The 16,120-nt window shown below is 43.3% G+C and overlaps 3 protein-coding genes across 9 annotated transcripts in view; 2 read left to right on the top strand and 1 right to left on the bottom strand.

Moving 5' to 3' along the window:
• Positions 1–921, top strand: part of kcp (kielin cysteine rich BMP regulator) — a 48,324-nt gene extending 47,403 nt beyond the window's left edge. For all 4 annotated transcript variants that reach the window (XM_086029075.1, XM_086029074.1, XM_086029076.1 and 1 more), the window contains one exon: positions 232–921. In XM_086029075.1, the coding sequence (XP_085885201.1) occupies positions 232–461 (230 nt within the window). In that variant the 3' untranslated portion in view covers positions 462–921. The remainder of the gene's footprint in view (positions 1–231) is intronic.
• A 910-nt stretch (positions 922–1,831) lies between these two features.
• LOC147148658 (uncharacterized) lies at positions 1,832–9,510 on the top strand. 4 transcript variants are annotated; one of them, XM_086028800.1, is made up of 18 exons: positions 1,832–1,995; positions 2,558–2,650; positions 2,906–3,019; positions 3,118–3,191; positions 4,345–4,520; positions 4,610–4,748; positions 5,511–5,618; positions 5,687–5,806; positions 5,866–5,974; positions 6,337–6,457; positions 6,549–6,733; positions 6,803–7,082; positions 7,336–7,613; positions 7,687–7,845; positions 8,558–8,719; positions 8,787–8,891; positions 8,964–9,055; positions 9,340–9,510. In XM_086028800.1, exons 1-18 carry the CDS (start codon positions 1,882–1,884, stop codon positions 9,431–9,433), a joined length of 2,523 nt encoding a protein of 840 aa, XP_085884926.1. In that variant the 5' UTR covers positions 1,832–1,881; the 3' UTR covers positions 9,434–9,510. The 4 variants fall into 4 exon arrangements, with proteins under 4 accessions (XP_085884926.1, XP_085884925.1, XP_085884927.1 ...); XM_086028799.1 differs by having other exon boundaries at positions 7,282–7,613; XM_086028802.1 differs by having other exon boundaries at positions 1,852–1,995; positions 2,565–2,650; positions 7,282–7,613.
• A 6-nt stretch (positions 9,511–9,516) lies between these two features.
• On the bottom strand, positions 9,517–15,772 carry dnaja2b (DnaJ heat shock protein family (Hsp40) member A2b). Its single transcript, XM_086028803.1, has 9 exons — positions 15,473–15,772; positions 14,531–14,590; positions 12,808–13,034; positions 12,485–12,565; positions 12,262–12,395; positions 11,974–12,170; positions 11,736–11,880; positions 10,878–11,005; positions 9,517–10,808 (listed from the first exon to the last, which is right to left on the bottom strand). The coding sequence occupies exons 1-9, from the start codon at positions 15,548–15,550 to the stop codon at positions 10,620–10,622; spliced, it is 1,239 nt and encodes a 412-aa protein (XP_085884929.1). The 5' UTR covers positions 15,551–15,772; the 3' UTR covers positions 9,517–10,619.
• Between the last annotated feature and the right edge of the window lie 348 nt (positions 15,773–16,120).

Here is a 16,120-nt window from a genome sequence, read left to right as displayed (position 1 = left end):
TTTAATTGATGGAAAAATCATTTTACCCAAGCGGAGACTGAGAGCAGCAAAAAAATGGAGCGCTGCCCTCAACATTGTGATTGCGAATTAATATACGATTATTTTTACAAGCTCTTATGTATTATTTTTAACAAACACAAGCAATACATTCATCTTGATTCTGATAAACAATATCAGATGTATTATACGTAAAAGAATGAATAATAATAAATAGTTGCTTGACGTCCGCAGCGGTAAGGTGCCCGGTGGAGAGGGGCTTCGTGTTTGATGAGTGTGGCCCACCGTGCCCCGTCACCTGCTTGAACGTGGGCGCGCCACTGGGGGTGCTGGAGAGCCACTGCTTCAAGCCTTGCGTGCCAGGCTGCCAGTGCCCCGCCGGCCTGGTGCTGCACAACAATCACTGCGTCCATCCCAGCAAGTGCCCCAAGATCACCCACGGCACCAGTCGTAACGCATCATAGCTTTAGATGGCCCAGTTGACTTTCGAGCAAGAGGTGGGATACACCCTTGATTGGTTGTCAGCCAATCACAGAGCTCTTATAGCCCAAAAAAAAAATCATTCCCAGCTAAAGATGATTTAGAGTTTTCAATGAAGCCAACCTTTTTTTTAATGTTGTAGGAAAGCAGAAACTCCACTGCCAGAGCCGAAATTCAAACCCGGAACCTTCAAACTGTGAGGCAGACGCACCAAACACTTGCCCGCATTCAACAGTGGTTGAACGTGCAGTGCTCTTTTAGACCACAAGGTGGTGTAGTTTCACTTGAACGTTCACTTCAAGACGTTCACGAAGTATTTTGATGTACAGTACTGTGTTCCAAATGGACATACATGTTCTTCAAGCACTGTGCGATGTCACATTATCTCAGGTTGTTGTTGGTTTTTTGGGGGGGAATGAATAAAGCTCTTACTACCAATAATAATGTCTAATCTCTGTACGAATTATTACAATTACAATGGTCAATAGCTAATTTTAATCAGAGATGGCTTTATGTGTTCCTGTATGTATTTTTGACACTGATTTAAAAAAATGTATTATTTTTTTCCAGCACATCATGTTTTGGAGATATTTTCACTTTTTTGTTTTTAAGTTTGACCTCTAAAGCTTGCGCAATACGAACAGAACCAACCGTTACAATTTATTGATATGACATTTCAGAAAAAAAATCCGGCTGTTGTCAGACCTAACCCTTGATTCATAAATATTACTAAATATCCCAATATTATTATTATGAAAACATGTGCTAGAGAAAACAAGGGCAGAGAGGGGAGCCGACTACTCTTGAGCCATTTGAACAGAATGTAGCAAATCAAACAAGAGCTCTGACTGACGAATAAGGAAACGGCGGTAAAAATCCCGTGCACCTGTCTAGGTCCCATGGTTGACAGTACAGCAGGACTCATATGTATTTTTTTAAGGCAAATAATCGATTAATTGGCCGATTAATTCTAAAAATGTTTTTACACTAGCACAGTTTTGATTACAAAACTTGTCCCTTAGCATAGGGCTTTAATTGCTCCCAAAAGTGCATCAACAAAGTATGGAGCAAAGGTTGAAAATACTTATGTACAAGTGATTATTATTTTTTAACCCATACTAAATTTGCAAAAATAAATTCAAGCTGTCATGAAGGTTCTTGTATTATGCAGAATTGTGAGGAAAAGAGAGTCCACTTTTGATGAGGAAAACATAAAGCCCGAGGCACTGTATTTGTCACTTGATCCCGCTGTCATTTTGGCGACTGCAGTAACCATAGCAACAGCATGTATAATTCATGGACCAGCAGGTGGCGCACCACTGAACAGGTAAAGACTTTTATTGGGAATCATTTATTAGGTTCCATCTTGCTGTTGTTTGCGGTGGTGAATGGCTGCATCGGTCAATGGTGGGCGTCAGTGAAGGAGACGAGTTCTCCGGCGAGGACGTGAGTCGCCTCTACCGCAAAATGTTTCGTGACGCCTGCAGCGAGGATGACGTGCGCATGGCTGTGAAGGAGGTAATAATAATCTACACATAAGTTGCATTTAAAAGACAAAGGAAAAAATGTCTTATTTAGGAGCGGAAAGTGGCAATATTGCCACTTCATTAGCGTCCCTCGTTCCAAGTAAAATTTCAACTTTTCTCTTGTGCATTCAAAATCTTTATAATGTTACAACTTTTCTCGAAAAAAATACAAATAGACTCTCTCTCCATGTATATGCATATCTCCATGTGTAAATATAAAACATATATATGCTGATGTTACTGTGTAGTATATTACAATTACTTTCTTATTACAGAACAATCAAATTTTGAAATGTTATAACATTTTATTTAACGTAACTTTACACTCAGAATTTTAACCAATCATCCCAATATTAGCATTTTATGGTTTCTGAGAATTGCTTTACATCTTCGTAATGAGTCCATCAACATCTGCCATTATGTGACTAGCATTTGCAATATGACTTTTTCGGCATTTCATCTGATAATTTTGCAACTTTGTTTTTTACAATCTTTTTTTTTCCTCCTAAAATTACGACTTCATTAACGTTAGCAAACTTTGATCTACTTATGAGCTTTCAGAAAGTGACAGTCAATGGTCCTGCATTGGTGAGCGTATTTTGGATGTTCTTATCGAAATGAGGAGACTGAAGGAGAAGAAGGAAAAGGTGAACACAGTGCTGTCTTGACTTACGACTTGAACGCATTCTTTCAACAAGCTTGTAACTCGATTTACTCGTAGCTTGCAGGATCTCCTTACGAGTGTTCCCATTTTGCATTTGTGTGTTCGTGTTGAGCGGCCAGCATATTTGAAGCTTGGTTGACTCAAATTTTGGCTGGAAACAAAGCACCCGCAAACACAAAAAAAATAGACCAAGCAATAATCTTGAAATACAAGTTGGGGCACTCATGATTGTGTTCAGTTATACTGGGAACTGCAGCTGCTTCATGCAGGACATCTGGACAAGCTGCATGTATGCAAAACTCCAGCCGTAACTGATGCCCCTGTGCTCAAGTGCCCACACCGAACCACACAAGTACGGTACTCCATAGAATATTAATAATAATAATGTCGATAGAGCAATATGGTGCGATATGTATCATCCACGGTTGTGTATGTTCCTCTACAACACAGAAGAAGACAAAGGCGGAAGAAGACATGAGAGGAGTACGGCGGCTCCACAAGGCAGCCAGACAGAGCTGGGCCAGGTGAGAGGGTCAAAATATTAGGAACAGCTGACAGAAGGGTGTAGTGCAGTTGGACGACAGTGCAAACTACAGCCACAAAAGTGAACAGATTTCATGTAAACAAACAACTCTCTGTGTCAATCAAAACAGTAATGCTGATTACGTAATCCCCCAGAAAATCAATGTATTTCATGTTCAATTGGCGACCGCCCAGAAACTCACTCAGTAGTGCCCCCTAAAAAGTTAGAATAAGCCCACACAAACACTCACCCCGTCCACAAAAAAAAAAGAAAAATTTGCCCCCCAAACTTGACATTTTAGAGGTCCCAAACAGGACCACCCCGAAAACTTTGTGTGTGCTACAAAGTTACATTTTGTACCCGAAACTGTATGTATTTTAGGGGCTCCTGAACACGGCACTCAAAAGCAGATAAAAAGTTCGTAAAAAGGCTTTGCCATTGAAAGTATGCATTTGAAGCGTGCCAAAAACAACCCCCCAAATCTCACCTTGGAAAATTAAAAAAAAAAAAAAAAAGCCCCCTGATAATTTATTGTATTTTAGGGGTTCCAAACACAAGCAAAGCTCACTCACTAGTACCAACTTAAAAGGTTTGGTAAAAAAATTGTGCCCAAAATATGTGTGTGTGTGGGGGGGGGGGGGGGTGAGTGGGGGTGGGGAGGGGGGTGTGAGTGTTTTTTGTTTTAGTTTTTTTCCAGCCCCTGCAAAAGTTTGGAATTTTGATGATCCTTAACATGTACACCTAAAACTAACTCCCCTGAAAAAAAAGGTTATTTTATGGGTTCTGAACACAAATCCTCAAAACTCACTCAGTGGCACACCTTTGAAAGTTTAAAAAAAAAAAAAAAAAAAAACGGTATTTTAGGAATCTCAAAAATGAACCCTCAAAACTCAGTAGCATCCCCTGGACAAATGACAATTGGAATTGACAAAACTTCCCCCAAATGAGCCCCATTCGGAAGCAGCTATGCTGGACAGCTAAAAAAATTGACCACCAAAACCACCAAATTGTGAAGCTTTTTTGCCAATGCCATCTAATGCATCAACGCGGCTGATATTGTCAAATTTTGATGATCATTTTTGCGCTGCTTGAATTTTTGAAACCACTTTTGTTGGGTGCCTCCTTCATGCATGCGTGCATGTGTGTGAGTTCAGACTGGTGACAGAAGGCGTGCAAAGCATACTGGCCTGTCCCCAGCCAGTTCAAACGGCAGCAATCAAATCTGAAGCTTGGGGCTCGGCGTCCTGTTCAGACGTCTTCCTCTTGAACGAAGTCAAATACGACGTGGTGACTCGTTTGCTTTATGCTGACATGCTGCAGAAATACCACAGTAAGGACAACACGTCATACAAGACATAGCCCTGTCCAACACACACACACACAATTTGGAACTCCATTTGTTTTTTTGTTTTTTTACAGGCGTGCATGTGTGGGAGGCTCTGACACCATGGCAACGTCACCATGAGGAGCTTTGGCTTGAGGAGCTGGCAGAGGAAGCTTTGGCGTCCGACGACATGATCGCTTTAGCTGAGCTGCCGGGAGCGTTCACAATATACAGGTTCACTTTTTGAGATAAGAACAGCAATACAACTGGAATGGCATTTCATATCTGACATACTACTTTAATGTTTCTTTTTTTTTTTTAAATCACTTACAGCTTTCATTGTCCTAAAATTAGCAATTTGCATCTCATTAAACTGCGATTTTTGCAGTTTTACATTCTCTTGGAAAATTATACCTTTGTGTTGTACAATTACATCTTCATTGTTGTTTAAAAAAAAAAAAATCACAATATTTTGACTTTTGTTTTACAATATTAGTCATTTCAAGACATGAAACTGTTTTGTCATTATATTACAACAGTTTTTTTTTTCCAATAACAAAAATCTGAAAAATAAAATATTCAATTTTCTTTTATTGCAATAACATTTTTCCTCATTAAATTAGTGATTTATATTATCATATTACAATTTTTATCTGATATATTTTTTCTACTCATCATTGAGTGTAGGTGTACATATATTTTTTTCTTATATTTTTGGGTGGTGTGGGGGTTACTCAAACCCTATTTTTGTTGGAAAATGACTGGCGGTTTATCCCTGTTTTTCAAGAATTTTGGGGTGCAAGCATTGATAATAAGCATGGGCAATTTTTTTTGCGGGCCGGCGCCTGTCCCTATCCCATGCGAATAGCGGAGGGCAACTTGACATTATTAGTATTTGTTCCTCAAAGAATGATGATTTTAGTCTTGTGATATATAACCCCACCTAATGTTGGCATGTCATTGAATCCTGTAATCTTAAACATTATTGTCCTCCAGAACTTGTCCTGAGTCCAGAAAAGAGTGCTTCACTGCAGTTTCTCTCTTGTATAAATTAAGCGCATGCCGTCAACAAGAGAGGGAAGAACTGACAGCCTTAGCGGAGAGGTACAAACAATACCTCGACATTTGATATATTTCTGAATGATTCAGCCTTGTTTCTTGTGCCTTTGTAGGCTGGACAAGGAGAGCCTGCGACTGTTGCGTTTGCACATTCGCTCAGCCACACTTGGAGCTCAAGGCGCGAAAACAGCCTACGATGCGTATTTGGCCGTCAGACAATCCTGGCGCACCTGGTGAGAATGAACAATTGTCATTTCAACATGACACGAGTGGATTGTGTGCGTCTTTGCAGGCCGCATGTTCACAGTCCGCGCAGAGAAGAGCGGGCCGCTGCATTACTGCGCGGTGATGACGACACACATGAACGCATGAGAGATGACGACGTACAATTATCACAGCAGGTACTGCCCAAGATTGCAGTTTCAACCCGGGGCATCGAGATAGGATGAAGATTTCAATTTAGCACTGGAGGCATGAGATAAGGTTTTCATTTAAGATTTTTTTTTGTAGAATTACAGTTTTGAGTTGGGGTTTCAAATGATTATTTTACATCCCAGTTAGGCTTTTCGATGAGGGTTTCAACTAGTTATGGTTCTGTTTTCTACCTAAGTGTTTACTGGGGAAAAAAGTTGGAGCCAGGGTTAGGGTTTGGAACCCGGGTTTTGGCTAGGAATGTAGCCCAATAAATGTTTAGGTGTGAATGTATCCAGTCTCTTGATTTGCCTGTTGTCTCCTAAATGGAATTCTTTCACTCCAATTGCAGTCACTACTGCAATTATTTGTGCTGACTCAGAAGCAGGAGAGGAAGCAGCTGGTCTGCCTGTTGCGGGGAATCACTTTGGAGGATTTACAAAGACCAGCTCCCACAGATTGCCCTAAAACAAGTATGGCGTACAAATCTAGACGAATACTTTTAACTGCAGGTTTGCACACCTCACTCCTGAAAAAAAAAAGGTAATCTTTGTTGCCCAATAGGTTGTATAAAGAGGCTGCAAGAAACCTGCTCCAGCAGTGAGGATCAGCCCCAGTGTGACATCAGCAGCCCCCCTACAGAGTGGTCCAAAGACCAGCTAGAACGAGCCGCCTCGGTCCTCGTGGCAGAGCTTCTGGAGATCCAGGAGAGGCAAACATCTTCATTCCTTCTGGCGCTGTCGGACGAGGTAACGCGAGCGATGATCTCGTCAAATCTCGCGACAGCAGAGTGACTCAAGAATTTGACTCGGTTTAAGAATTTGCATCTCCAAGTGCTGAGACGAGAGTACCAGTCCAAAGTGCAAGCGCAACAGCTGCACACCGACCTGCTCCAACTCCTCAATCCAGACGCCTCAGACGCTCATTTGGGCAGCCAGGAGCAAGTGGCGCATCAGTCCTGTTCTAGTGGACCTGCAGAGGAGCGGAACTTCACTGCTGCCGGACTGCGTGAATCTCAGACAGCAGCTGACACAATCAGCGCACAACCTGATGGAGTCCAAACTGAGGACGTACCTGATAAACAGGCTGTCTGCGCAGGTACCCCCAAGACAATGGCAACTACGATTGATGCAATTTCAAATTCGGGCTCGGGTTTCACTCCAAGCGGGGTTTAAGGCCAGGGTTTGGGTTGACGTTCAGATTCCAGTCAGAGTTTGTTCATTGTAGTCCTGATTAGAAAGGCGGATATTTTTTGCGAGTGAGTACATGAGGGCGATGTGCATTTATTCCCCTCCAGGCTGCGGCGTGACGCTCGGAGGTCTGCCCTATTTGGAGATTTTATGTCTTCCAGATTCACCGAGTAAAGTTGATGGAGGAGGAGGAGGACGCCGTGATGACGAACAGGACAACGAGACGAAGAACTTTGAGGAACAGGACTCGTTGATCGCCCCGGCTTGGAGCAGGCGTCTTGAGGACGACGCGGGGCACGAGGGGGAGGCGGAGCTTGCTGTTGATGTCCAAAGGCAGCCCGGCGGCGAGGGCGGCACAGCCAAACGCACGGCCGGAGAAAGCCGCGAAGGGGAGTTAAACCAAGCTCGAGCTGCGGAGCAACGCTGCGGGCCGCCGGAGGTGCTCATCATGTCTCACACACACACACCTTAAAATGCAGCTTGTCATTCGGTTCCATTTTGATTGACTATAGCTCAACTTTGAGGAGGAGCCAGACAAAGACAAGGACCTGGACACAAAGCTCGCGAGTGGGCGCCAGGCCTCGGCTGACTCACTGGATATGAAGACAATTGGCGAGGACGGCGACACGGTGAAGGATCGTAGAGCTCCTGAGCCCACCGCGCAGGCTACGGTATGTCTCGAGTGTTGAAAGCCAAGGAATAAAAATGGGCTCAAGGCAGATTGGAAAAGTGGACATTTTGTCTTCTGTCGACTGAAAATGACATCACAACTGATTACAATGACCAATCGCGGCTCAGATTCAGAAAACAGGTCAGCCGTGATTGGTCGTCGTGAGCGGTTTTGACGTCATTTTCAGTCGACAGAAGACAAAATGGCCGCCCCCGGAGATGGCTAAAAACGAGTGCATTTTGCCGCTTAATTTATATTCCACAAACGCAAAATGAATCAGAATGCCGTGTTTCAACTAGCGGGTTTGCTGGGAACATATTCTTGAAAAAAAAAAAAGATGTTTGGGTTGACTTCCGCTTTAAAGAGACGACTCAGCGCTGGCTGACTCCAAAGTGTATTCCAGTAATCCAGTCAAGACACACTCAGATGCATTATTGGACTTTTAGTAGCTTGTTTTTTGCAAAGGTACATTTACTACTTTTAAGCAATGTGTCAGGGACAGGGTGAGGATTAACGGTGACACTTTAGTTGCGCTTGATTTTTTTTGGGGCAATGCTTCAGGTTTTCGGTTTTCCAGCCAAGGTTAGGCTCTGCGATTTTGTCAAATACATTCTTTTCTAATTGCACATAATTGTACGGCTCGGACAAAGACACCAACTTTACCTTTGAATGATTCCATTTTCATAAGTTTCCTCCTGTGTCTTCCCCTGAAGGGCAACTGCGGCACAAATGAGAGAATGGCATTAAGGGAGGGCGTGCGCCCAAGAGAACCAGTGTCTGCAGTGGAGAGAGAGAAGACCATGCGTAAGCTTGTAGAAGCGCACCGCCGGGTTGAGAGGAAGCAGCGGAGGGACAGAGACAGACAGCAGCTTAGGGTAAGAGAAAAGAGGACAACGGGCCGACCGCGCTAATGAATCATAATGAGGACCTTTCTTGCTTCAGGTCCAGGAACGTCTGTCCATCATCCAGAGCAGGAAGGCAGATGAGGATTTATTTGGGCCTAAGCACGAAGAGAGGATGAGAAAGCTCAGTAAAGACATACCACAAGTAACGGCGTTAGGTTTTTTTTGGAACTACTCGTACAGAACCTGGCAAATCAATTAATTCATTGTTACTCAGGAGGACAGGAGTCGGCGGAAGATGCTAGTCAAAGAACAACTGGAGCAGCTCAGACGGGAACGCTCTTTTATCATGCAGTCCAGAAGAAAAAGGTAAGTACTGTATATGCCTTTTCTGTACACATATTAGTCACACTTAGGGATATTGGGCTTTCTGGTGGCATTTTAGGATCAACCTAAAACGCACTAACCATTACAGCTGAATGTGCCATCAACGCACCCATTTACTTCCGACTTCAGTCCCGTTCATCATTTTGTTGTTTGACATCCTAAGAATGAGTTGTAGTGAATTTGTTTCACCCTAAAACTTGACCTGGAGGCGAAATATCCCAAACGTTTTGTAAATGTCCACATTGTGTGGGTTTTCCTTTCTGAAGGAACGCTGCAGGCTTCAAGGAACTTCTGGCTCCAGTGCAACTCCAAAGCAAAGGAACCGAAGACAGCTTGCACCAAGACAACGGCTTACAATGAGTGTCGGCCAAGAAGCAGAACATGGGGCACACCGTCTACACGGCCCTCACTTGAACATTAAACTCTTCGAACGTAAACAGTGGTGGACTTGCAGATTGTTTATTATACAGTTTAATTATCTGGACAAACATAAGCATTAACAGTAATACCACTTAATCAATGACAACTTCCTGTAGTCTGTGACCAAATGTACACACTGAAGCGTCAGAAAATTTGTAACCATATAGTTGGCCGCTAAAAGATTGGTACGATGGAGGGCGCTGTGTCATTTACGCAACATAAGGGCTGCGGCTGTGTCGATAAGGTTGGGGGGGGTAAATCTTGTAGTAACCCAAGTTTGTCAAAAAATTAGGATATGTGCGGTCTTTTGCCCTTGTAAAATGAGTTGAGAGCTGTCGACTTGGGTGCGGGAGATTCCTTGGCAAACATTCAACAGTTTGACAGCATCCGCTCGCATTATTTAACTTCAAGAAGGCAGCGGTAGCGATCGCCCGAGAAAGCCGGCACATTCCAAAGTAGCTCCGACTTGGCGGGCCACTGCGTTACACACAAAGAGTTCACAGATTAGGTTGAGTGGTCTCAAGAAACACTTAAACATAAAACTTCAAAGATAGGTACTACAACTCAGGACTTTGTCATTTTCGAGCAAAGTGACAGCACGGGGGACCATTTTGGAAAATCATGGCTGAGGATGAGGCTGTGTGGAATAATCAGGCTTGACGCCGTGTTGTGTGATGTCACGTGTGTGTGTGTGTGTGTGTGTGGACCCATGTTGTACAACGTCATCAGCAAGTAAGCAGCATGCTTGTGTGTGATAGATTACACTAAACCATGTACACTAGTCGACAATATTCGCTTTGTTCTTTGTTTTTTTTTTTTTTTGTTTTTTTTTTTGGTTTTTTACTTAGACCAACTGCTGTTTGTCAGAGTAAACACGGAGGTGAGTCAAGTTTCGGCCTGGGGCTTTGCTGAGCACTACTGTCCATTAAACACAAAATGATCGTCCCAACTCCAGAATCTCTTATGGGCACCATACAACTGAGGATGGTGCAAGTGTGTGTGTGTGTGTGTGTGTTGAGTGTGTCTCCGTGACAGGAGGGAAATGTGCATGTGTGTCAAGTCTTGAATGGCGTTGTAACAGTGGGGCTGGAGGAATGATGCATGAAAACACGCATCAATGTCTTCTCTATTGGTGTGCGCACTGCACGCCCGGGCCGTGATGGCCGCCCTCCTCGTCGGAGCTGTCGTTGTAGGCTTCTCTTCTGGCGCCCCCGCCCGTCCCTTGACTCCTGTCGAAATCCGTCAGGTCCACTTCCTCTGCGTCGGCAGAAATGAGGGGATCCTCGGCGCGGCTCGGCAGCAGGCACTCCAGCTCCTGGAAGAGTGGCCGTTGATCATTATCCACGCCGGTGCTTTTATGACTCATCGCGCCAACGTGACTCACATTTAGCTTTTCGGTGCTAATCCAGTTGTTCTCAGGGAACTGCACGTCAAACTTGATGTAGAGGTCTCCCTTCTCAAAGGGGTTTCTGTACTGTGGCATTCCCTCTCCCTTAACCACACGAATGCAGCCTGAGAGACAGCAAGACATAGAACAAAACAAGACTATCAGAGCACCGGCAGAGACAAAAAAAAAAAACTTCAAACAACAAATAATGAGGAGACTATATGGTTATGTTGAACTGGTTGACACCTCATAGCTTCTCGTGCAGTCAATGCTTTTGATATTCAAATCCATGTTAAAAGCATTTTAAGCCAGTTATAAAATTCAAAGAGGCATGTTTTGAATCCCCCAACTATTTGCCACAATTTAAAATAGCATCCATCCACTAACACCCTTACTGATGGGGCTTTCTCATACAAACGAGCCACTGCTTAGTCCGCCAACTCTACCGCAGTACTTGTTGAGCCCAGAGTCTAATAGCATACGGAGAAGTGCACGAGTACACCCGTAAACACAGTAAATTAAAAAAGTAAATGAAAATGCATGAATCTATTTTCACTCCCATAGGAAGCACTTCATCAAATTACACTTGACAAGTAGCAGATCCGTGCAAGCAGTGTGCAGACCACAGACCGGCGAACACAAACACCCGCCATCCTTTGTCGACATCTTTCGTGAGCATTCGAGTGTGTGTTGCAAATCAGGAGCTAACGTATATTGCGAAACCTAATATGCGCATCCAACAAAAATTGATGCAGCTCTGCAATTTAAATAAAAAGACCAGGGGTGGCTCGTAACTCTGAAGTTGATGCACTCTCAGGTCAAGGTACGACTGCACTGCTAAGTAGGCATGTGTACCTGGTTCTATGACCTTGCCAGGTGGGTACTTGACAAGCAGCTGCCGTCCATCCAGATGTGAGAGAGTCATCTGGAAGCCACACAGAGCCTCGACCAGGCCAACGCGCTGCACCATGTGAAGGTCACTGCCTTCCCGGCGGAATTCCTGAGATGCAGAGTCAAAAAAGAAAAGAAAAGTGAGGCTCGAATTCCATAATGACCTCATAAATGTTCCATTGAAGCGTTTTTCTTTCCCTACGTCGTGTTCTTTCTCCTGTAGGACCAGGACAATGTCTCCTGGTTCCACACCCGGCGCTTGGTCAGCTTCCCCAGTGAAGGTGATCTTCTGGCCATGTCTCATGCCTTTGTCCACATGCACCTCTAGCAGCTTTGTTTCCTTACTCACCTTATGACCTTCACACTTTTTACAACGATCTTTCTCGCTGATCACCTCGCCTGCGCGAACACAACATGCGGACCAACATTTGGGATGATTAGTTTTTGATCCCACACATGAACTCGTGTGAATTGTTTCCAGTCACATTACCCTCTCCTTTGCAGTCTGTACAGACTGACTGCACCTGTTGGACCATACCAGGGGCCAGCTGTCTAATCACCACCCTCATACCTAGTCCTCTGCATGCCACACACTTTTGCACTGCGCCCGCCTTGCCCCCTTGACTGGATGGCAAATGGCAGAATGTCAACACTGTCCATGTAGTGTACTTTGGTCTTACTGTAACAGTACAAAACACTCGAAAAAGACTCACCCATTACAGGCACCACAAAGGACATTCTTGCTCAGCTGGAGTTTAGTAGTTTTACCATTGTAGAGGTCTTCAAGTGAAACTCTATGGTGGAGGGAAAAAAAACGAATCAGTCAACAACAACACAACGTTGTTATTCACACTCGAGAAACGGCAGATTTTCTACCAGCTTCCAAGTAATGGATAGAGAAACTTGGTGTGTGTGTATGTTGAGAAATTTATGTGATTGTGTAATTCCACACTTGGTGTGTGCACTGGCACTCCAGAGACCCAACCACTTATATACAAGCAAGCCATAAGTCAATTTTCCCCAATGTGTCATTTACTTCAGAGGGTGCACCATGTCTTCGCCTCGCCTCCGTCCTCCGTTGCGTCCTCTGCCCTGCCCTCCCATGAACCCAAAGAGTCCGCCGCCAAAAATGTGAGAGAAGATGTCATCCATGCCAGGCCCGCCGCCTCCGCCCTCGCGTAGCCCCTGTTCTCCATAGCGGTCGTAGAGCTCTTTCTTCTCTGGGGTTGTCAGTACTTCATATGCAAAACTGATCTCTTTAAACTGGGTGACAAAATGAAACGGACACACAAAGGGACAGATTTTTGTTTGTTAGTTGCCATGCCAAAGCTTTAGCATCAAACAAAAAACTAATATAACACTACTTAAGTCCTTTGAATTAAAAACAAAACCTATTTTGAATGTCAAACCGGACACAAGAACATATAACGTGCTACTAGAAGACAATAATTTCGAACAAGCCGTTTCTTACAGTGGGCATAAAGTATGAACTCCGCTGCTCAAATGCCATTTTTTTAACATAAAAAAATGCTACCAACACAAATATTTCGCAACTTTTCCCTCCATCAATGTGACCTACATCCTAGAATTTAAAAAAAAAAAAAAAAAATAAAAAAAAAAAAAAAAAAAGTACACTTTTAGAGAGGGGCAGTAAAAAAAAATGTCTATGATGTGGCTGCACAAGTGTGAGCACCACCTTACAATTGGGGATGTAGATCTGTTCACAATTACCCAATCGCATTCAAATGCATGTTAAATTGGATTTGGCACACTCCTATCACTTAAAGCGCACCGAATAACCCCAAAAAGCATTCACCTGTTCTTGTAGGCATTTTTCCGACATTATTGACATCACACCTTAAAGCACAAACTGGACATCCCTTCAAAACTGATTAAAAGACATGAAGAAAACTCATCAGGGAGGCTGCCAAAAGGCAGACAGCAACACTGAAGGAGCTATGAAATTTCTGGCAAGTATTGGCTGTCTAGTACATGTGACAACAATCGCCCTCTAGGGTGTGAATGTTTACGCAACAAGGTTATTCTGCTTTTCCAAAAAAATCCCCATAAAAGATTATTTTATTTCTAATTGATCTCATTTTATTACATCTCAAAAATGGCATTTGAAAATGGGTGTGTAGTAGGGTTGGATAATATATCGAAAAATCATCATCGCAGTAATGGCCCGTGCAATATACGTAATGAATTGAAATTGTATGCTTTTATCTGACATTACTAACACTAAATAACTTTAAAATAAAGACATAATATTGGAAGTAATTAGAGTTATTTAGCTGTGAAGAATACAATAAGCATGCTTATTAGGAAGCGTTGGAAAAATGTTATTTCTTTCATTAGATAATAAAAATTAATTTTTTTTAGGTACATGTTGAATATCACAATACTGAATCGCAATACTCAACACCCATGTTGCATATTTTTTTATATCGTGCAGCCCTCCTAGTGTGTCAACTTTTTTTTATATCCACTGTACTGACACAAAAATGAGAAATGTTTAATTTGTTTTTGTTATGACTGAGGAGCCAAGCAGCAGTACAAAAAAATACAGCAACAACAAAATACAATAACAAAACAAGGGCTATACTCAAGGCGAAAACAGTCTGATGTGATTCATCCTCAAATAGTGTGGTCTGTGTGACCATGAAAAATGAAGTACATTTCACATCCAGCTACCAACTGTTGATTTACAATTATGTAAAATTTTCTTTCGTAGAAAACAACCACTGAACGTTTCATACCTTGTCTCCAGCATCCGGGTTCTTGTCTGGATGGTACTCTTTAGCCAATTTGCGGTAGGCCTGTAATAAACCAAGGGTGACACAAGTTGTTAATATCCTACAAGATAGAACAACCAGGGCTCCTTCTCAGTCAAGTAACAGCAATGTTTCTAAAACACGCTTAGGCATCAACTCATGGGCCTGCTGTCAAAAACATCAGGACACCAGCAGGAGCATCGCTGCCACCTCCAGCTATCTTAACATTTTATCTCTTAATAAATCATTATTGTCATAGTACGACATAAAAGAGTATGATAGCACCTCTTTTGATATTGTGAAATAACCAAATGACTCATAGCAGTTGTGAATCTAGAATTTTACGATTACACATATAGCAGTCTTCAGGTGGTATGACCAGTCTAATTTTTAAGATTAACTTTCGTCAAAGTGGTGATTATTTTCATTAACATTCCTAGCTAGTAGCTATTACACATTACTGTTTTGATTATTTCGGGTAAATGTGAATTGCCCTGCGCGGAGCATTGGAACGCGCTATCCACAGAACGTACCGGCACACACAAAAAATGTTCGTTGTTTTGGTATATTTACTTTATACTTCGTTTACAGGGATAAATGGCGACGACTATTTCCTGAAATGTATCGTCTAATATCCGGCGACTACGACACTCGTGGTCACTTTAGTTTCATTTTAACGTTCGGCAGAGAGTATTTTATCAGTGTCTAAATGAAACATGACATATTCCGCAGATAGCAAACATAAATGTGTCCCACCGTCACCGTTGGGAACGCTGTGCAGTTTGCTTCACAGTTATCTCGCTTAGTTGACAAGCTAAGAAGCGAGCTAGCCAGCCAGCTAGCTCATGTTGAGTAAGCAGTTTCTAGGCCCATTTTACATGTGACCTACATCGCCGGTTCAGTATTCTCACTTGGCAACGTCCTTACCTTTTTTAGTTCATTTTCAGAGGCCGACGGTGAGACGCCGAGGATGTCGTAGAGCTTCGTATCCGCGACTTTCGACATGATGCTTAGGAGCCGGCTACCACCTGCGGACGTTCAGATGAGTGAGGAAGCAAACAAGCTAAGCCGGCTGGGATTGTCCCGGGTTGCCAGATTCACACACAAAGTCCCCCCTCTGACGTAAACGCCCCCAAACCAGAGCAGTGGCATTTCCAGGGGCCGGGCAGAGGGGGCTTCTAGAACTTCACACGGGGCCATAATCAGGTTTTATTATTAGCCTTACGTACCATGACGCTCTTTGTGACGCTCGAATGCAGAGAGCAACTATGTTTGTATGAAGCCCGAATACAGTACACACCACGGATGGGCAGGGCCACTTTTGATTTTGAATACGGACACATTGGCCTGGTCATTAGTAGAAGAGGTAAATAAAAAAATAAAATAAAATACGAGATAACGACAATCTACTCTCTCTCCCTCTCGTTTTCTCTCTCTCACTCAATCACTCACTCACCCTCTCTCTCTCTCTAGCGCTTATTCAGGCTCGCAGTTGAGCCGCTGCCCACCCCCGGCCGAAGCGTCGCAAGGCACAATGCACATAGACATACATTCACACCTATGGGCAATTTCAAG

This window comes from Filicampus tigris, chromosome 4 (genome assembly GCF_054856515.1).
Source record: "Filicampus tigris isolate MCC_2025a chromosome 4, RoL_Ftig_1.0, whole genome shotgun sequence".
Classification (NCBI taxonomy): domain Eukaryota; kingdom Metazoa; phylum Chordata; class Actinopteri; order Syngnathiformes; family Syngnathidae; genus Filicampus; species Filicampus tigris.
The sequence above is the reverse complement of the archived record's forward strand: the minus strand, read 5'-3'. Positions and strand labels throughout refer to the sequence as shown.

Coding starts and splice junctions, on each gene's coding strand:
- LOC147148658 (XM_086028799.1), top strand. CDS start 1,882: ATGGTGGGCGTCAGTGAAGGAGACGAGTTCTCCGGCGAGGACGTGAGT. Junction 3,020..3,117: donor GCCCACACCGAACCACACAA/GTACGGTACTCC, acceptor TCTACAACACAG/AAGAAGACAAAGGCGGAAGA. Junction 8,892..8,963: donor TCAGTAAAGACATACCACAA/GTAACGGCGTTA, acceptor ATTGTTACTCAG/GAGGACAGGAGTCGGCGGAA.
- dnaja2b (XM_086028803.1), bottom strand. CDS start 15,550: ATGTCGAAAGTCGCGGATACGAAGCTCTACGACATCCTCGGCGTCTCA. Junction 11,881..11,973: donor TACAGGAGAAAGAACACGAC/GTAGGGAAAGAA, acceptor TCTGCATCTCAG/GAATTCCGCCGGGAAGGCAG. Junction 10,809..10,877: donor TTAGCACCGAAAAGCTAAAT/GTGAGTCACGTT, acceptor CCACTCTTCCAG/GAGCTGGAGTGCCTGCTGCC.